General features: G+C 50.4%; 1 protein-coding gene across 17 annotated transcripts in view; it reads left to right on the forward strand.

The window, feature by feature from the left end:
• LOC129378690 (protein unc-80 homolog) overlaps positions 1 to 18,037 on the forward strand; it is a 32,353-nt gene extending 14,316 nt beyond the window's left edge. For 7 of the 17 annotated variants that reach the window (XM_055059112.1, XM_055059113.1, XM_055059104.1 and 4 more), the window contains 44 exons: positions 136 to 308; positions 1,083 to 1,295; positions 1,368 to 1,503; positions 2,020 to 2,153; positions 2,235 to 2,412; positions 2,497 to 2,706; positions 2,841 to 2,938; positions 3,017 to 3,217; positions 3,286 to 3,393; positions 3,577 to 3,715; positions 3,853 to 4,034; positions 4,117 to 4,248; positions 5,779 to 5,965; positions 6,053 to 6,184; positions 6,314 to 6,457; positions 6,625 to 6,725; positions 6,920 to 7,006; positions 7,082 to 7,265; positions 7,339 to 7,433; positions 7,552 to 7,641; positions 7,742 to 7,843; positions 7,920 to 8,100; positions 8,167 to 8,432; positions 8,501 to 8,635; positions 8,727 to 8,865; positions 9,108 to 9,204; positions 9,278 to 9,448; positions 9,524 to 9,616; positions 9,697 to 9,915; positions 10,007 to 10,237; positions 10,873 to 10,996; positions 11,300 to 11,425; positions 11,514 to 11,637; positions 11,714 to 11,920; positions 12,010 to 12,194; positions 12,280 to 12,445; positions 12,525 to 12,704; positions 12,884 to 13,031; positions 13,663 to 13,719; positions 14,569 to 14,650; positions 14,826 to 14,931; positions 15,104 to 15,124; positions 15,371 to 15,564; positions 16,343 to 18,037. In XM_055059112.1, the coding sequence (XP_054915087.1) occupies positions 136 to 308; positions 1,083 to 1,295; positions 1,368 to 1,503; positions 2,020 to 2,153; positions 2,235 to 2,412; positions 2,497 to 2,706; positions 2,841 to 2,938; positions 3,017 to 3,217; positions 3,286 to 3,393; positions 3,577 to 3,715; positions 3,853 to 4,034; positions 4,117 to 4,248; positions 5,779 to 5,965; positions 6,053 to 6,184; positions 6,314 to 6,457; positions 6,625 to 6,725; positions 6,920 to 7,006; positions 7,082 to 7,265; positions 7,339 to 7,433; positions 7,552 to 7,641; positions 7,742 to 7,843; positions 7,920 to 8,100; positions 8,167 to 8,432; positions 8,501 to 8,635; positions 8,727 to 8,865; positions 9,108 to 9,204; positions 9,278 to 9,448; positions 9,524 to 9,616; positions 9,697 to 9,915; positions 10,007 to 10,237; positions 10,873 to 10,996; positions 11,300 to 11,425; positions 11,514 to 11,637; positions 11,714 to 11,920; positions 12,010 to 12,194; positions 12,280 to 12,445; positions 12,525 to 12,704; positions 12,884 to 13,031; positions 13,663 to 13,719; positions 14,569 to 14,650; positions 14,826 to 14,931; positions 15,104 to 15,124; positions 15,371 to 15,564; positions 16,343 to 16,786 (6,722 nt within the window). In that variant the 3' untranslated portion in view covers positions 16,787 to 18,037. The remainder of the gene's footprint in view (positions 1 to 135; positions 309 to 1,082; positions 1,296 to 1,367; positions 1,504 to 2,019; positions 2,154 to 2,234; positions 2,413 to 2,496; positions 2,707 to 2,840; positions 2,939 to 3,016; positions 3,218 to 3,285; positions 3,394 to 3,576; positions 3,716 to 3,852; positions 4,035 to 4,116; positions 4,249 to 5,778; positions 5,966 to 6,052; positions 6,185 to 6,313; positions 6,458 to 6,624; positions 6,726 to 6,919; positions 7,007 to 7,081; positions 7,266 to 7,338; positions 7,434 to 7,551; positions 7,642 to 7,741; positions 7,844 to 7,919; positions 8,101 to 8,166; positions 8,433 to 8,500; positions 8,636 to 8,726; positions 8,866 to 9,107; positions 9,205 to 9,277; positions 9,449 to 9,523; positions 9,617 to 9,696; positions 9,916 to 10,006; positions 10,238 to 10,872; positions 10,997 to 11,299; positions 11,426 to 11,513; positions 11,638 to 11,713; positions 11,921 to 12,009; positions 12,195 to 12,279; positions 12,446 to 12,524; positions 12,705 to 12,883; positions 13,032 to 13,662; positions 13,720 to 14,568; positions 14,651 to 14,825; positions 14,932 to 15,103; positions 15,125 to 15,370; positions 15,565 to 16,342) is intronic. The other 10 variants (XM_055059096.1, XM_055059110.1, XM_055059098.1 and 7 more) reach the window with 6 other exon arrangements.
• The last annotated feature ends 1,037 nt before the right edge of the window (positions 18,038 to 19,074 follow it).

Here is a 19,074-nt window from a genome sequence, read left to right on the forward strand (position 1 = left end):
CTCGCTCATGTTTTCATTCGTGCTCAATGTGCTGGAAGGCCACGTTACTTCTTACAAAGTGAGACCTTTGATGCAGTTTTCCTGTGAAACACGACCTGCTGTTCCAGCACCTTCCGTCTGCGCCTCGTTCTCCAGGCCCTCATGGTTTCCAGGAACGCTTGGCGGCCAGTCAGGAGGCCATGAAGAACAAGAACGTGGTCAACCTGGGCGCCATCCGGCAGGGCATGAAGCGCTTTCAGTTCCTCCTCAACTGCTGCGAGCCGGGAACCATTCCTGACGCCTCCATCCTTGCCGCCGCTCTAGACTTGGTACAAGCTTCTCTGAAAATAGTCCAGATTAAGACTATTGGACACCCAACACTGGTTTTTCTGTCAAAGGAAGTTATATCCATTAAAAGCCAACTTCTGACAAGAATACTGATCGGCCGCCACTGGAAAATGCCTATGCTACCTTCAGGAAACTCTCAAGGAAAATATAATATATGTCATACATTCTATAATCCAACATTACATCAAGTGTAAACTTACTGTATGCTGATCTTGGCTTCTCATTAACACTTCCGATTCAGCAGATGGCTAAAGGGCGATTCAACCTCAGTTTTTACTACTTTCCGCATCTTTAATTTGCTTTTATTTCAAATCTTTAATGCATAGACTGCTCAAACATTTACAAGATCACTTTACACTGAAAGCAGATTAGTTAAAAACCTAGTCTGTGACTAGTTAAACTTTCATTTTATTTGTTTTATTGAGCTTTTGTGTATCCATTCAACAGATATAGCAATCCAAGATCCTAAATTTGGTGTTTATTAACTTCGATATGAATTATTATATTAGCCAAACATTATGGTAAGAATGAGTTCAATTTGTTTTATAAGTCCTTATTTTTTGTGAAATCAAAAAAAGAAGTCAACAATAACTAGTAGTCTCCTCATTTGCCAGCGGCGGCTGCTCAGTTCCTGATGCCGGCCTATCATTAATAAGATCTGGAGTAACAAAATCAAGACTACTTAGTTAAAAAAGAAATAAATCCAAGCGAGACCGGATCCGTTTAATCACTATTTAATGTTTCTCTGCTGTTAGGAGGCTCCAGTCGTGGCCCGCGCTTCCCTGTTCCTGGAGTGCGCCAGGTTCGTCCACCGCTGCAACCGTGGCAACTGGCCGGAGTGGATGAAGGGCCACCATGTCAACATCACCAAGAAGGGCCTGTCCAGGGGCCGCTCGCCAATAGTGGGCAACAAGAGGAACCAGAAGCTGCAGTGGAACGCTGCCAAGCATTTCTGCCAGTGGGGAGATGTGAGTTAAACGGGATCAAACCGAGCGGCTGGTCCGTCTGTCCGCCTCCTCTAACTGTGTCTGTCTGCGCAGGCCATCGGCACCAGGCTCAGTGAGCTCTGTCACTCGGACAGCGAGAGCCCCGCCAACATCCTGGGCTACGTCTACGACGAAGAGACCAAACGCAGGATGAGGAAGGAAGATGAGGAGGAGGACTACTTAGAGGACAGTGAGTCACTACCTTAAAGAAACAGCCAGAGTATGTTTCTAGTCTTTGTCTGTAAACTTTTAAGCCAGTTAATGTAAGAGACGAAACTGGAACTTGACCAAAAGTCATATTTGACATATGTGGTATATTTATAACAACTGAACTGAATATAGTTAAAGGATTGGGCTATAAAATGTCACTAGGTGCCTGGAAAATACATAATCCAGCCCCTTTAATTCAAAAGGTTTGAGTTTTGAGCATTTTTTAGTTTGACCACCAGATGGCAGCAACTGTCTCTAACTGCCCCTTTAAAAGTTTTTCCAGTGCTGGTCACCTGATATGAGATGAGACGATCCGGCCTCACCATAAAAACAACACATCTTCATTTTCTTCATAACCTTTTGACCTCAGGAGGTCAAGCGTTTAGGTTTTAAATATGGCCAGATTAGAGGTTTTATGTGTTTGTTGTGGCTCTAGGTCTTTCTCTCTTCTGATGGACTCTGGTTTATTTGTTGACCATGGCTTTTGTCTCATCAGACACGGTGAACCCAACAAAGTGTGGCTGCCCTTTTGCCCTGAAGATGGCCGCCTGCCAGCTGCTGCTAGAGATCACCACCTTCCTGCGGGAGACGTTCCCCTGCTTGCCTCGCCCTCGGACCGAGCCGCTGGTGGTCAGTCATGAGCCTCTTCTCTTAATGTTTCCTGTGTCGGCACCTGAGACTGTACTGATACGTCAGCGCGGTGCGTTTCAGGACCTGGACAGCTGCCGGCTGCGCCTGGACCCGGATCTGGGCCGCCATCGCTACGAGAGGAAGATCAGCTTCGCCGGCATCCTGGACGACGAGGACGGTCACGACTCCCTGAACAGCAGCAGCCACACGCTGAAGTCTGACACCACGGGGGAGGAGAAGAAGCCCCAGGAGGCTCAGGGTGAGCCACGGGTCGGCGGAACCTTCCCTCCCCAGGCTTCCTGCAGACTGTTTTAATATCGCCGCTGCTCCTGTCGCTCCCCAGCTCCTATCAGGAAGATCCGCATCGGAGGCTCCCGGCTGCTGCAGATCAAAGGCGCCCGCAGCTTCCGTGTGAAGAAGGGCGGCTCGCTGTCTTCCATCCGCCGGGCGGGGAGCCTGAAGAGCACCAAGCTGTCCCGGCAGGACTCCGAGTCCGAGAACGAGGAGGGGCTGCTTTCCCAGACGCAGAGCAGGGACACTGTCACCGACATCGGTGAGCCGGGGCCAAACGACGCCTTGGTCCTGATCCCAACTGTTACATTTCTGTGTCAATTTCAACCTTGGAAGCTGATAATAAAGAGGAAACATCTCTTGAAGTTTTATTGCGTGGTCATGTTGATGTTGCAGGAAGTCCCTTCAGCACCAGCGAGCCCAGCATCGAGCCTGAGGGCCAGGGCTCAGGAGGAGCCGAAGACAACTACCACCGCAACATGTCCTGGCTCCACGTACGTCCATCAGCCTGAGCCGCTGCTCCGCCACCTCGTCCTCCAGACGCTCTGATCTTTCTTCGTGTCTCCGTCCAGATTATGATCCTGCTGTGCAACCAGCAGAGCTTCATCTGCACACACATCGACTTCTGCCACCCGCGCTGCTACCAGCACCACGGCCGCTCCTGCGCCCGCCTGGTCCGCGCCATCAAGCTGGTCTACGGGGAGTCGGTGGACAGCCTGAGGGAGGACAGCGCCTCCGGCAACATCGGGGGACGCTCAAAGAAGAGCAAGGAGGTAAGCGAGGAGAGCCGTTAAAGGGAAACGGAGTCTGGGGTTTTTAAAGCCGTTCTTTCGCCCTTCAGTGTTCGGATAAATCCTGCCTGAGAACTCCGTCCATGAAGAGGAAGCCGACCGACTCCAATGCAGAAGGGAAGAAAGACACCGGGATGCTCAAGTACATCCGCAACCAGGTCAGCTGCTTTCCTCAGTCCAAGGTTTAGTTGAGGACAATTTATGACATAAAAGTTTGGATTTAATATGTCCAAATCCAGAGGTGGGCACTAATACTAAAGCGCTAATCATAGGGATTCTTCACCAAGTCTGTTGGTAAAAAAGGAAGACGACCATGAATCAGTGGATTTGCTTCTTTTCAGGTGATGAGTTTGTCCCCAGCTCCTCTGTCGCTGCTGATCAAGGCTGCCCCCATCCTCACCGACGACATGTACGCAGACATCCATCCCGCCGCCTGGGAGCTGCTGCTCAGCGTGGACGAACACATGGCAGCCGCCGCCGGTACGTCCCTACACAACTAAGATTTAAGGGCTTATTCTTTTGGATTTCCATCACAATGAGGTTCTGTTCACCTAATAACAACATTTCCCAACGATTTCCACCCGCTCCTCGCCTCCACCCCCTCGGATCACCTCCAGCCGCCATGTTTCTCCTTTGCGCCGTCAAAGTCCCCGACGCCGTGACCGAGATGATGATGGCGGAGTTCCAGCACCAGGAGGCCTGTCAGCGCATCAACTCCATTTTGAAGTTCTACACTCTGTGGCGTTTCCGCTACCAGGTGTGGCCGCGCATGGAGGAGGGAGCCCAGCAGATCTTCAAGGTACGGAACAACACTGAGCAAAATTGCCGTTGCTCAGCTTTAGGAAGTGCTTCGTTACCGTAACCTGTTCTCCATCCGCCAGATCCCTCCGCCCAGCATCAACTTCACCCTGCCGTCCCCTATCCTGGGCATGCCCTGCGTCCCCATCTTCGACCCGCCCTGGGTGCCGCAGACCACCGGCAGCGTCCAGGACCCCATAAACGAAGACCAGTCTGTACGCACAAAGGGGTTACTCTCAATCCTTTAACACTATTTTAACCAAACTCTCTTTGATTCTGATGACGACCTGCCAGCACAAATCATATACTATAATTTTGATCTATGAACTGTCTTTGTTTTTAGTTCCCCACATTAATTCAGTCAGTCCATACCATAGTAAGTTGGTATCTCTGTCCGAGTGTTTGCGCTGATGCATCTTGTGAAGTCAGATCGAGGATAGTCATGAGGGGAGGCGGTCCCGATCTCGTGCTGCATCTTTCATCATTTGGGGGAAAAAAAAAAGTCTTCCAGCACTTGCTTTGACTGCGAGAGGAGTGAAAAAAAGACAGCATGCATCAGGCGTACCGACTGTTGACCTTTGTGCTGTTCGTGCATGCTCCATCGACTGAGAATGGCTGAATGTTGACCGTTCCATGTGTTGAGAGGACCGTACTTAGATACACATAAGCATTTTGAAGGACACAGTAACTTTCTCCCAGTTTCAGCCTCTGAACCTGATCAGAGATGCTCTCATGTTGATGGTTAGTCCACAACTGGACTAACCAGTACCGTCAGGGGGAGTCGGTGGGGGGGTAGAGCGAGGACGAGCATCACTTCTTCAAAGTATTTTTACTCAAGTAGAAGTATGAAATGGACAAAACGAAAGTGTTATGAGCAAATTCTGGTATTTTAAGCAAAAATACCAAATCTTAAGCAGAAAAAAAAAACGCTTCTAAATCAGTGTATTTCAATTTATTACCAAAGTTTATAGTAGTGTGTGAATATATATATCTTTGAACAAAGTTAAAAAAAAAAAGACCTGTGCTGTTTGTTGTATCATCACTTGACCTCAAAATGCTACAACAGATTTAACGCACCGAACGTAGCAAAGACTTTGTAGAAACAAGAGGTCTCACTTTGCCAGACTTTGGTCTAAGCACGTTTGTTCTTTATTCTAACAGGGTGGAGTATCCAGAAAATCGCAATACTTCACAATAAAAGTTCTCAAGTGAAAGTAAAAAGTACGGTGAAGCTCACCAAATGTAGTTTTCGTCCCAAAGTATCTCTCAAGTAAATGTAATCACTAGTTACTATCCACCTCTGGCTACTTGTACTGAGAAATTAACACTGATCACAGCATCCTTAATGTTACACATGACGGTGGCAGCATCATGCTGTGGGGATGCTTTTCTTTGGGAGGGAGGGGAAGACGGATGAAAAGGTGATCAGTTTTCAAACTATAGCATTATCTATTTAGTCTCAATATTGATATTCAAGATGGTTCATATTCAGGCGTTTTATGCAGCTCGCTGTTTAGCTGCGATACGTTCAGTGACTGTGAGGTGAGAAAAGATTTTAAAGCACCTCCAGCTGGGAACGCTTGAACAATTGGCTTGAACTCTTGACCCTGGGTGTTCAAAGGAGCTCGCTGGAGGAAAGTTACTGTTCTGTCGCTGAGACCGAGAAAGTTCTCCTGAAGACAGCCACTTTCACCTTCCTGGGTGGGAGGTGTGAACGCTCTCTGGCCCCTCTCTCCTGCGTTTAGAAATCCTTCTCTGCTCGGGCCGTGTCGCGCTCCCACCAGCGGGCCGAGCACATCCTGAAGAACCTGCAGCAGGAAGAGGAGAAGCGGCGGCTGGGCCGCGAGGCCAGCATCATCACGGCCATCCCTGTGGCCCAGGAGGCCTGCTACGAGCCCACCTGCAGCCCCCCGCCGGAGCAGGAGGAGGAAGGTGGGGGCCGCCGGCATCGCCCAGCGCACCTCCCCGGCCGCGTTCCGCTCTCTGACGGCCTGCCGTTTCTCTCCTTGGTACCGCCAGCAGAAGAAGTGGTGAACCTGGCATCCCGCCGCCTCTCCGTAAGCCCGTCCTGCGCCTCCAGCAACTCCCACAGGAACTACTCCTTCCGCCGAGGCTCCGTCTGGTCTGTCCGCTCCATGGCCAGCGCCGAAGGTAGAGAAACGCCACACCACAGGGTTGTAAAGTCACGATGAGCTCGAGTGTTTTCAAATTGAACATGAGCGCAAAGCAGTAGGTGTACAAAAGCCGTGTTCTAACTTTCACTGGTGTGTTGTTTTGAAGATGAAGAAAACACAACAGATCACACTCCCACACACCACATGCTTCAGCCTCCTCAAGCTGTCTTCCCAGCATGCATCTGTGCTGCAGTCTTACCAATAGTCCACCTCATGGAAGATGGAGAAGTCAGAGAGGACGGTGTGGCTGGTAGGTTTAAAAAAAAAAAAGATCCGAATTTATGATTTTCCCAACACAAAACGACTATATTGCACCTCTAACTCTAGAGAAGCAACCTGCTTATTAACAAAGTGTTTATTTCGAAGGCCCTAATTTGAAGAACTGAGCGTTGACTCGCCTCTTGCTGCTGCTTTCAGTGAGTGCTGTCGCACAGCAGATCCTCTGGAACTGCCTCATTGAAGATCCCGCTCTGGTTCTCCGCCACTTCCTGGAAAAACTCACCGTGAGCAACAGACAGGTGGGAGAGCTGTTTGAAGACGCGATCTTCTGATTTTTAAGCAGAAATAAAAGGTTTTCATGACGTAAACGCAGCAACAACAACAACAAAAAAAAAAGCTCTTCACTGTACATCAGTAGAGAATGTGAAAGGGATTTCTTGTTCTGCGTTAATGGATGCGGTGGGAGTTTTCCAAGCTGCTGCTGTGTCTCCAGGATGAGCTGATCTACATGCTGAGGAAGCTGCTGCTGAACATCGGTGATCTGCCCGCTCAGACCTCCCACATCCTCTTTAACTACCTGGTGAGATAACGCCCCCCCCGTTCTGAGTCTGTGTGCCGCTCAGGTCGCGGTTCCTGACCCGGGCTGTGCCTCCAGGTGGGGCTGATCATGTACTTTGTGCGGACGCCGTGCGAGTGGGGCATGGACGCCATCTCGGCCACGCTGACCTTCCTGTGGGAGGTGGTGGGCTACGTGGAGGGGCTCTTCTTCAAAGACCTGAAGCAGACCATGAAGAAGGAGCAATGCGAGGTCAAGCTGCTGGTCACTGCCTCCATGCCAGGTGAGCGGGCCGGCCTTTCACCCTCACTACAGAACACAGGACCAGCTGGACGCTCGTGTCTTTTGGTCTTCAGGAACCAAAACGCTGGTGGTGCACGGCCAGAACGAGTGCGACATCCCCACCCAGCTGCCGGTCCATGAAGACACCCAGTTCGACGCTCTGCTGAAGGTAAACACCCAGCGCTGTCTCCTGTGCTCCACACGCAACACAGAACGGCAGCCCTGCTGAATGAACAGCCGGGATCGTGCAGAGAGGACGTTAGCTTTGTCCGTCTTCTCCCCACCAGGAATGTCTTGAGTTCTTCAACATCCTTGAGGCCCGATCGGCTCACTACTTCCTCATGGACAAGAGATGGAACCTCATTCACTACAACAAGGTGCAGCTTGAACCAGACTAAATGAGTTGTAATTTTTTTTTACGTTTTTGTTTTAATTTCTCAAAATTAACACTTCCTGTTGTCCGTTTTGCTCCGTCAGACTTACGTCAGGGACATCTACCCGTTCCGGCGCTCCGTCTCCCCTCAGCTCAACCTGGTCCACATGCTGCCTGAGAAAGGACAGGAGCTGATCCAGAAACAGGTAGCGGCTCCGGACCCGAACTCCTCCTGTGACCCGCCCCCAGTAGACCCTGAACCACCGTGTGCCGCCCGCTCAGGTGTTCACCAGGAAGCTGGAGGAGGTCGGCCGGGTGCTGTTCCTGATCTCGCTGACGCAGCGCATGCCGGCGGTGCACAAGCAGTCCCACGTGTCGCTGCTGCAGGAGGACCTGCTGCGCCTGCCCTCCTTCCCCCGCACCGCCATCGACGCAGAGTTCTCCCTCTTCAACGAGCCTCAGGGTGAGTCAGACGTCTATTAGTGCGACGGGCGTTGAAACGGCGGCGTCACCACTGCGGTCTGTCCAGGTAAGGAGCTGTTCGGCCTGGACACTCTCCACAAGGTGCTGTGGATCAAGCTGCTGGAGGAGATGTTCCTGGGCATGCCCAGTGAGTACCCCTGGGGGGACGAGATGATGCTGTTCCTCAACGTGTTCAACGGGGCGCTGCTGCTGCACCCGGAGGACAGCTCGCTGCTGCGCCAGTACACCGCCACCGCCATCAACACGGCCGTCCACTTCAACCACCTGTTCTCTCTGAGCGGCTACCAGTGGATCCTGCCCACCATGCTGCAGGTACGCCACCGCCGACTGGGTGACCGGCGCCTACGCAAAGTGATGAGTCTGTTCCGGTTCTGTTCCAGGTCTATGCGGACTACGAGAGCAACCCGTTGCTGCGGCAGGGCATCGAGTTCTGCTGCAGGCAGTTCTACATCCTCCACAGAAAGCCCTTCATCCTCCAGCTGTTTGCCAGCATCGCGCCCCTGCTGGAGTTCACTGTAAGAGCCGATAAAGTCCCTAAAACTCCCTCAGCCTGTGACGCGTGCCCACCCTAACGCTCTGACCCGATTCCCCCTCGAACCCTCCCAGACCAGCACCAGCACCGACCTGTCTAAAGGCGTGTCGGCCCAGTGTCTGTTCGACCTGCTGGTGTCTCTGGAGGGGGAGACGCAGGACGCTCTGGATGCTCTGGAGCTGGTCCAGGCAGAGAAACCGCTGCGCTCTCTGGGTAAAACCTCACCACCTCACACCCATCAGGGCCTCCAGCGGGTTCACCATAAACCAGTCAGCCTGGAAACATCTGGAACTAAATGTTGGAGGATTAGCAGAAAAACCACATGGAGAATGTTTTCTATGCATTGTTTCCCTCGATGCTGTCTCCATCCTTCCATCATCAATAAATCAGTTTAGATAACTCCGGAATGTATCCATCATTGATTTTTCTAACCTTTCTCTCTCTGTAACCTCCAGACTTCTGCTACGGTAATGAAGACCTGGCCTTCTCCATCAGCGAGGCCATCAAGCTGTGTGTGACGGTGGTCGCTTACGCGCCCGAATCCTTCAGGAGGTAGACTACAGCCACGCCGTCTTCTTCTCTGGTTCCCTACAGCAGTCAGGCCCTGATCCAGGTCTCTGGTTAGCCTTCAGATGCTGATGGTGCTGGAAGCGCTGGTTCCCTGCTTCCTTCAGAAGCTCAAGAGCAACACGGCGACAATGGAGTCTGCGTCCGCGGCCAGGGACGAGATCGCGGCCATTGCTGCCATGGCAACGTCCCTGCAGGCCCTGCTGTACAGCTCGGAGGCCCTCACCAGGTCCGGCTTCCAGCAGTAGCAGCTCTGATGGTTTTAGTCTTTGCATTCAGTGCCTGGAAATGTTTCCATCTGCAGACCAATGACTGCCCCGCAGATGTCCCGCTGTGACCAGGGACACAAGGGGGGCACCACCGCCAACCACGCCATGTCCGGAGGCGTCAACACCAGGTGACAGTGGATCTGGTATTCCTAAATCCATCCCCAAGAGGAAGAGGATTGAATGAAGATGTGTGTGTGTGTGTTCCCAGGGACAATCTCCACCTGCTGGAAGAGGGCCAAGGCATGCCGAGGGAGGAGCTGGACGAGCGTCTTGCTCGGGAGGAGTTTCGCCGCCCGCGAGAGTCCCTCCTAAATATTTGCACCGAGTTTTACAAACACTGCGGACCCCGCCTCAAGATCCTGCAGAACATCGCCGGAGAGCCGCGCGTCACGGCCCTGGAGCTGCTGGACATTAAGTCCCACATGAGGTATAGCGCCTCCCTGTGCTTGGTCACAGCACTTGACAGGCAATGGATGTTTTTCGGGTGTTTGCACGCGTTTTTATCTTTCTCTCATCAGGTTAGCGGAGATCGCCCACGCCCTGCTCAAGCTGGCGCCCTACGACACCCTGACCATGGAGAGCCGAGGCCTGCGGCGCTACATCATGGAGATGTTGCCCATCACCGACTGGTCGTCTGAAGCTGTGCGCCCCGCCCTCATCCTCATCCTCAAGAGGCTGGACCGCATGTTCAACAAGATCCACAAGATGCCCACGCTCAGGTGCGCTCGCCCACAGGCACTGTGCACCAGGTCTGTTGAATCCCGGACTCCCTTCTCTGTGGTGGCTGTGTCGTGCTGTGACGCTGGTGCTGTGGTGTGTGCAGTAGCTAGGCAGCTTCTCGGCGCTGTCGTCCATCCAGCTGTCTTTGTGGCGTCTGGTGTGCTTCTGTGCCGGCTGGGTATGAGGCGTTCAGGTGTGTGACGACTTGTGGACTAACAGTGGACCAGAGTGCAGTGTTCCCTCTTAGCAAAGGGAACACTGCCACTGTTCCCTTTGCAGAGGGGTATGTCCACTCTGAAGAGAACACATTACACATTATATTGTGTAGGTTTAGCGCTAGCTTCCACTAAATACCATGTTGATTTAGCGCTTTAGCATTAGCATTAGGATGAATTACAGGAGAAAAGCAGGTTAAGTGAGGAGCTCAGAGGGAACACTGATCTGAGATGTCTGTTTACTACTGTAGCTGCCTCTGTATTTAAGCTTTGCTACATTTGATGTCTACATGTTGTTTTTTTTAAACTAAAAGAACAAAAAGAACAAAAAAATCATCGTTTAGTCCTTTTCGTGTGTTTCGTTGGAGATCTAGAACTTCAGAGGAGTCTCCTGTGGGGCTTTCATGTGCTCTTCTTTTGTCATGGGGTGGAACGTGGTGGTTTTCCAGGAGACAAGTGGAATGGGAGGCGGCCAGTAATCTGATTGAAGGGATCTGTCTGACCCTCCAGCGCCAGCCAATCATCTCCTTCCTCCCGCACCTTCGGTCGCTGATTAACGTCTGCGTCAACCTGGTATGAAAGCACAAACAGTCATGAACCCAATTCTTCAGGAGTATTTCAGCCAGTTATTACTTTTTTATTAAGTGACATTGCAGAAAGTCCGACTATGTAAAGCACTCCACACCAAGCTAATGCCAGAATGTCTGGTAAGCAGGATAAAGTGCTTGCTAGTTGTTGTGAATCGGTTGCTTTCAGAGTAGTTTTTGGCTTCCGCTGCAGTGAAACACCGAAAAGTGGAAGCTGAACATTATTTTGTAACCAGATTCACCTGTTTTGAGAGAAAAGTAGACGTCTCGTTCCGACCTTTGTCACCAGGTGATGGGTGTGGTCGGCCCCTCCAGCGTGGCGGACGGCCTGCCGCTCCTCCACCTCAGCCCGTACCTCTCTCCTCCGCTCCCCTTCAGCACGGCCGTCGTCCGCCTGGTGGCTCTGCAGATTCAGGTGCCGCTCATGACAAGTTCAGCCGACTCATCTAAAGAAAAACAAACCTCCGCCCATCTTCAAGCACATTTTGTTTTCTCCCCGTCAGGCCTTGAAGGACGACTTCCCTCTCAGTCACGTGATCTCACCGTTCACCAATCAGGAGAGGCGAGAGGGGATGCTGCTCAACCTGCTCATTCCTTTCGTTCTGACGGTGGGCTCTGGAAGCAAAGGTAGGAACACTCGATCGCTGAACTCACTCTTTATTTTGCAGCTTTTACGACGTTTTGTTGTGTTGTTGGGCCGCAGACAGCCCCCACCTGGAGCAGCCGGAGATATTCCTGCTCCTCCAGACGGTCATCAATATCCTGCTGCCCCCTCGGATCATCTCCACCTCCCGCACCAAGAACTTCATGCTGGACGCCTCTCCGGCTCACTGCTCCACCCCCGGGGACACTGGGAAGGACCTGCGCAGGGAGGGCCTGGCAGAGTCCACCAGCCAGGCCGCATACCTCGGTACGCACACCTTTAACTCCGACTCTGTTGACGCTGACAGCTCTAGTTTTATTACGGTTTGTGCGATAACCTGGCTCCGCCCTCCACAGCTCTCAAGGTGGTGTTGGTTTGCTTTGAGCGCTCGTTGGGAAACCAATGGTACCGCCTGAGTCTGCAGGTCAAAGAGATGGCTCTGAGGAAGGTGGGAGGCTTGGCTTTCTGGGACTTCATCGACTTCATTGTGCGAACCCGCATCCCTATTTTTGTCCTCCTGAGACCCTTCATACAATGCAAGGTAACATGGCTTCACCCATCAAAAATGGCGGTTTCAGGTTCACCTAGTGTTTTGACCTGTTGCTGATTCTTCCTGTGTCGGGCAGTTGCTGACCCAGCCGGCCGACTCCCAGGAGGAGATCACGGCGCGGCACCACATCGCCGACCAACTGGAGCGCCGCTTCATTCCCAGGCCTCTCTGCAAGAGCTCGGTGTTTGCAGAGTTCAACAACGAACTCAAGATCCTCAAAGAGGCGGTCCACAGCGGCTCTGGTCGGATAACCGAACCGCAACACATTTCCCTACTGATGGTCTGGTCTCTTGACTCTGAACTTGGTCTCCATTCCAACAGCATACCAAGGGAAGACGTCAATCAGCACAGTCGGCACCTCCACGTCGGCCTACCGGCTCAGTCTGGCCACAATGTCGCGCTCCAACACAGGAACCGGCACCGTGTGGGAGCAGGACAGCCAGCCGTCACGGCAACCATCGCAGGACACACTGAGCCGCACCGACGAGGACGACGAAGAGAGTCAGAAATAACACTTTCAACTGGGATGGGCATTTATCGATAGAGTGAAAAGTTTTTTTGTTCCTCTGGAAAAAAAAAAAAAGTCACTTATTACATTAAGTCAATGTCGGCCACCATTTCTTTCTATACTTGTTGTTCGTTTCATGTCACCTTACTACGCTACGCTCCCTTTGCTGCAGTTGACTCCATGAGTATTCCCAGCGTCGTGAGTGAACACGAGGCCTTCCTCCCCAGAGTGATGTCACAGCGGCGTTTCTCCAGCCACGCCACCGGCTCGGCGGCCGCGCAGCCCGAGAATCCCCGCACCACCATGCTGCCCAGCCAAAGGTAGCATCCCAGACACGCGCAACAACAACAAAAAACACACACACACATTCTCCGAGAAAGCGAGAAAGTCCCAAACCACATCCTTGTGGAACGCCACAATGTAAGGTTACCACGGTGACTTCTAACATTAGCACCGTAGTGTTAGAAGCTTTAATCACTCTGTTCATGGATCAATATGAAGAATTAGCATGTTAATGGCCCAGCTAGTAAAACAAAGGCAAGAGTACAAAATTTCTATGAATTGATTTATGATCCATTTTAATGTCCAGTGGTGTTGCACTTATAGATGTAGTCAGTATTTCAGAGGGACAAAAAGAAGAAATATTGACGTTTCTTTCTGTGTTAGTGCAGATTCAGGTCTTCTTTATGTAGCATGCAGGACTTTAACCCAATCATATCCCACACCCACAGTCATATTTTTCTGTGTATATATCTGTTGATTTTTAATATTGCTTTAACTCAACTGATTTCAAAAGTCTCCTCCAGCTTCGGTTGTTTTCAGAGCAGACGCCCCGGCTTTCCGTCCTAGACATAACGGGTCTGGAGGGGGAAAGGGGAAGGGGGTAATGGATCTCAATGACACTCCCTAAACTCCCCCTCTCCCCCCTCCCTTCGCCCCCCCTTTTTACAGTGAACCCAATGTGCTAGATGAGTGCCAGGGCCTTCTGCAGGAGGGTAACCTCTCTAGGTACAGTGGCCCAGTCGTTGTGTGTGTCCCATCGGTGCATTCTTTGCATCTGTCCGCCACTGGGAGAGGGCACGGCCTCGGGACGGCCTCCTCTGCCGGCCGTCGATCACTCATCCACATCCAATCAAATCGCCCCTCTCCACTCTCCTGTCTCCTACTCTTTCTGTGTGGGTCCAGCCTTGTTTCCCCTTCACCTCCCCTTTGAGCTCCACACTGACCCTCATCTTCTCAGCTCATCTTGCTGCTATCCTAACCAGGCCCCCCCCTCCCCACACTTCCTGAACTACAGAGCCCCCACACCCCCACTGGAGCCTGCTCCTCCTGTTAGCTGTGGGTCTCTCCAGTCGATGTGCCATCTCAACAAGTCAGCCTTCCTCCATCGGTGCCATGGTGTCTCATACTGTTTCCGTGTCCAACCGGCTTCTTGCTGATCAAATTGGGCGTCCTGTCGTGGATACCAATCTGTAGGGGCAACGGGGGAACTGGGGCGGCAACAACTCGCCAACACTTTGCTCTTGCTCCACTTTCCTTCTACTTTTATTTAAAACCGATCCCTCCCCCCCAAAAAAAAAATTGGTGTAAGAAGCGTTGCTGCTCCAGCCCCCACTACCCCCTGTTGTGTTTTGGCGTCTGAAGCGTTAGCAGCTACTTGTTTCTTTTCCTGCTCTGTGGTTTGGTGTTCTGTAGCATACCGTGTGTGTTGTGATGAGTAGTTTAGCATCTTGTGTCAATCAGAGGTGGGTTTCGGTGAGCGAACACTCGGGTGTTTTTGGGCCCCGTCACGCTGATATGTTTGTGTGTGTTTCCTGCATTTGTGTGTGTGTGTCCGGTTCCGGTTGACTGAACCAGGGTTGCCAGCGTGCAAAGTGAGCCGGGCCAGCAGAACCTCCTGATCCAGCCGCCGTTAGGAAGAAAGCGTGGACTCAGACAGGTACGGACGTCCCTGTTGTTTGGTCCGGGCAAAACTAAGCAACTGGATTAGCGATTGGGGGAAGATGTACCAATGGGAAACACGGCCAACTGTCACTTTAGAGGTTTTAAGTTGAACCGTTTTTCAAACATTCATGTGCTCTACCTGATTGGAAGTGATTTCTGTTTTCCTGCAGCTGCGACGCCCCCTGCTGTCCATTCCAAAGACTGAACCGCGAGGCCGTTCTGGAGCCAGACTCTCCACCACTCGAAGGAGCATCCAGCCCAAGAACAAACCTCTGGGTAACGGGGAGGGGGGGTTTCTGTTTCCTGTTTCGAGATAAAGTGTGTGTGTAGCAGAACCGTCCCCCCGTCCAGACCTCTGTCTTTGTTCCACAGCTGTGTGTTGTACCGCCTGCCACCACACTGACTCTGTCACTTTGTTCTGTCTCATGCCTTATGTTTCGAAATAAAGAAACTTTATTGGACTGTGAAGGTGAGACCCAGCCGTTAACCCCTTCCTCTCCACCCTGCAACGGCCCGCCCCCTTTCTATCTGCAACCTTGTCCAGTAGGGCGCTCTGCATGTCTGTCTTGCTCCCCACCCAGAACCCCCCTCACCTACTCCCTCCCAGCACCTCGCCCCCCTCCAAATCCCCACCCTGAGCCTCCACTACAGTGTTAGCCAGGCGCTAACTGCTGCTGAGTTTTAGGCTTCTAACCACCAGTGTGTGTTCCTTCAGCGCACGGAAACCAGAAGAGGTCTGTGACCTTCACTGAGACTCAAGGTCAGCAGGGGCCCCAACAGGGGGCTCCGGGCACCACGGAGCCCTCGGGTGAGGGCAGGAAGGCCAGCCCGGCTCCGTCCAAGTCCCCCACCCTGGAGGTGCCGTCTGCCACCGTCACAGCCGACCTGCACGGGCCGGCCAGCATCCAGGTAGAAACGAGCACCGGTTAGATTCACAGCTTCCTGTTTGCATTGGATCAGGGAAAACCGTCTCCTAGTAACCAGGAAATCCTTTAGAGATCTGGTGTTGTTCACTGCAGTAGAGTCAACAAGTCTCCTGTTAAAACAACGGGTCAAGGTCGCTCTGAGTGACCTCTAGTTAGCAATAATTCAATAAAATCTAGATTTGATAGTGTTCTCATTTTAAAGGTATCATAAAACGAGTTATTTATGTAAATATTCAGTACACTTTCCCACTTAATAATCTGGACACCTCCTTATGTAAAAAATAAATAAATCTGTTCTGGTATAGTTTCATGCTTAGTCAGATATATTTACATATTTGTATCTCTGGTTTATATTTTTAATATATCTATTTAATATTAGATGTTTTTTCAACTGAAATCGATTTGAACTCGTCTCATGTAATTTTCTTTTCATTAAATTGTATGCTATTTTACTTTATTTTGAAATTCAGTTTTAATTTTTTTAGGTTTTTTGTTTTAAGTTGTCCACTTAAGTTTAATATTTAATTTCATTTTATTTTTTCGTAAGCTAGTTCTGTTGAACTCCGTTTTCTATGTAGGTTTGCTGCAAATGCTAAAATCAGCAGCATGTTTCTGGCTCCTGTCATGAAATCACCTGATCAGATCTGACCAATCGGATGCAGCGGTGTGGCTCCACCACACCGTAGTGAAGTGGCAGCAGGGCTGACAGCAGGAGGCGGTGTTGAGGTGGTTTGTGTGACCCGGCTGTTTGCCGTCCCCAGGTTCCTGCCGCCCTGAGCAGCAAGGAGAGGAGGGAGCAGTGGGGGCTCCGCAGCAGCCTGTCCCCCCCTCCCTCTATCTCCCGCCCCTCCACCCCCACAACCCTGTCCCGGACCTCCTCACCCCTCCCCCTGTCCCGCACCTCCTCTCCTCTCCCTCCCCCTTTGCCAGTGCTGAGCACGGCCCCCGCCCCGGGTCCCCCTCCGCCGCCTCCACTGCCCCCAGCGTCCAGCATCAGGGACAGCCCCGGGGACGAGGACACGGCGGCACTGCTGCCCCGCGGCGACGCCCTGCTGCAGCTGAGCGAGGACGACGGCACGGAGAACCCGCTGCTGGCCCCGCTGCTGGCCCCGCTGCTAGGCCCCGCCTCACCCCGCCGCTCGCCCCGCCGCTCTCCACTCCCTCTCTCTCCTGTCGACCTGGACCTGGACGAGTCCCACGTCTGACAGCAGAAGAAGAGTTTCGTCTTAGTTCAGCTTCCTCCATCATCAGCTCCACCAGAGTTTTACTACTATTACAACTATTTCCTTCATAAATTCAGAGATTTATTTTTAAACTATATTTTCAGCCACATATTTATCAGTTTTAAATATTAAAGCTTCTAACAGATATTTATAGTTATTCACTGCGCCCTCTACACTTACTGGCACCATGGTCCGAATGCGTCCCTCTAACGCTGGTTGTCGCATATTTTACACATACCAGAAGGTGAATAGTTAACACTCTGCCGCCACGTAGAAGTCGAAGTTAAACCTGATTTTAGAGATGGATGATTTAAAGGCTGGAGCGCAGGGAAGATCCTTTGAGAATGAAAACATGTGGAGCTAGCTGACTTGTACTTTAACTGGGACTGTCTCCATATACCCTTTATCGTACTGACTGAAATGAAGCTTTGCCAAAACAAAAACCAGTAACTGTAGATGGCGCTGTCTCTAAAAGCCATTTTAAAGCTAATACAAAGAACTTAGTCGTTATTATGTGGCATAAGAACATATATTGAGTATTTATTTAATAGAGTGAAAATGTGTTCATGTGTATTTGTTTGTGGGTGACTTTAATCATAAAAATGTCTATTTTAAGCCATCAGGAGCCAAAGCAGAAAGGCTTATTGTTTCGAGAAAAGCAATATTTAATCAGCTCAGTGCCCTTTTAAATTAGATTTACTGTACTTCAATAGAAATATAGATTATCTGCAGTTAGTTTGTTGCGCTGCTACGCGTCGAGTTTGTCATCGTCCCGATGTTTGCGTCGTCATTGTCGTCGTTCAGCAGAAAAACTCCAGCTGTGAAGAACCTCGTTTGCCGATGTCACGCCTCAAGGGAACCGTTTCATCTGTTGACTTCCAGTTGCGTTGGCGTGACGTGGTTAGAGGCGATTGTGCCATCGTTCACACCATCGCACTGTGACTGCAGCTAAATAGCTTCCTGTATTCTGCTGATGTAGCTCTTTTCCTGGAAACGTGTAACAATGGCTGCATGAGACAATGCAGTTTCTTTTCACCTGCTGAATAAACAGGATGAACATGGCCTACTTGGTTCATTTATGTTGTCAAATTTAGCTGTTATGACTCTTTGGTGCCAGTGGGGGGCAGTTTATTCCAACCATACCAGACAAAAAGTGTTGTTTCCCTTTAAAGGTCTTGTATTCTGTCTTGTTTGAATATTTCTCAGCTATCTAAATAAACAAATATTGTTTACTGCCTGCTTGAAGACTGTTTTTTGTTGTTGTTTTTTTTTCTTGGACAAAGTAAGCTTGAGAAAAAAAAACTGAGCTGAAAATACACTTTTTGTGTTTGTGTGTGTGTGTTTGTTTTTAATTCTTTGAAGTTTCTGATATTTCCCAGAAGTCCAACTGCAAAGAACACTGAGGGCAGCGAGGAACGCTTCAGGACCGCCGCGATGCTCTCACACCGACCTGCCGCCGCCTCCAAAGCAGGTCTTTAGAATGCAGTTCCATCCCACGGCCTTTGTTTGAGCCGTCTCCGGGATCAGAGCGTCCTGCAAGAGAAAACCCCAAATTAGCTGAAGAGTTGCTCAACTTTTTCTCTTTAAAATGTGTTGAACATGAGTGGTTAATTTCTGTTTCAACATCCCAATCAAATCTGGAAAGGTTGAAATCGAACAGATGACAAAATGAGACGAGTGACTGATCTGAGACACGTTAGATGATTGATAACTAGAACATAACCCAAAGAAGGTACATTTATTTTATTAATTTTTAAAAAAGCTAGTAAAGTTTTACTAATTTATTTTCTTTGCAGAATAATTTTCACTCAGAATCACTGGAGATTTTCAAGCTTTGTCCAATCAGATTTACCTCCTTACTTTGACTAGGACAGTAAAGATGGCCTTGGCTCCATACCATCACCACCATGGATCTTTTTCTAGTTTCACTCCATCTAACAGGATGCACAAACAGAGTTTTCTTTCTGGCTTGGTGAGACATTTAGGTCCAGTCTCTAACTGACTCATGACCTCTGACCTTTAGAGTACTATAAGGGCAGGAAGTGGAGTAAAGTTCCTCCATAAAAGTCACAAATTTGGAGATTGATTTGACATATTTACAAGAAAAAAACCCTGGATATTCTGTGATGTCAAAATTTGCACAGTTGTAAGATAAATGTTATTTACTTCGGTTAATATCCTGAAACTCAGGAATTTACAAGCTTGAGAATGTCAAAAAATATCCAAATATCCAAAGCTATTGTCATAACTTTGCAATAGCAAAGTTATGA

The sequence above is a fragment of the Poeciliopsis prolifica genome, unplaced genomic scaffold (genome assembly GCF_027474105.1).
Source record: "Poeciliopsis prolifica strain line A6 unplaced genomic scaffold, Auburn_PproV2 SCAFFOLD053, whole genome shotgun sequence".
NCBI lineage: Eukaryota > Metazoa > Chordata > Actinopteri > Cyprinodontiformes > Poeciliidae > Poeciliopsis > Poeciliopsis prolifica.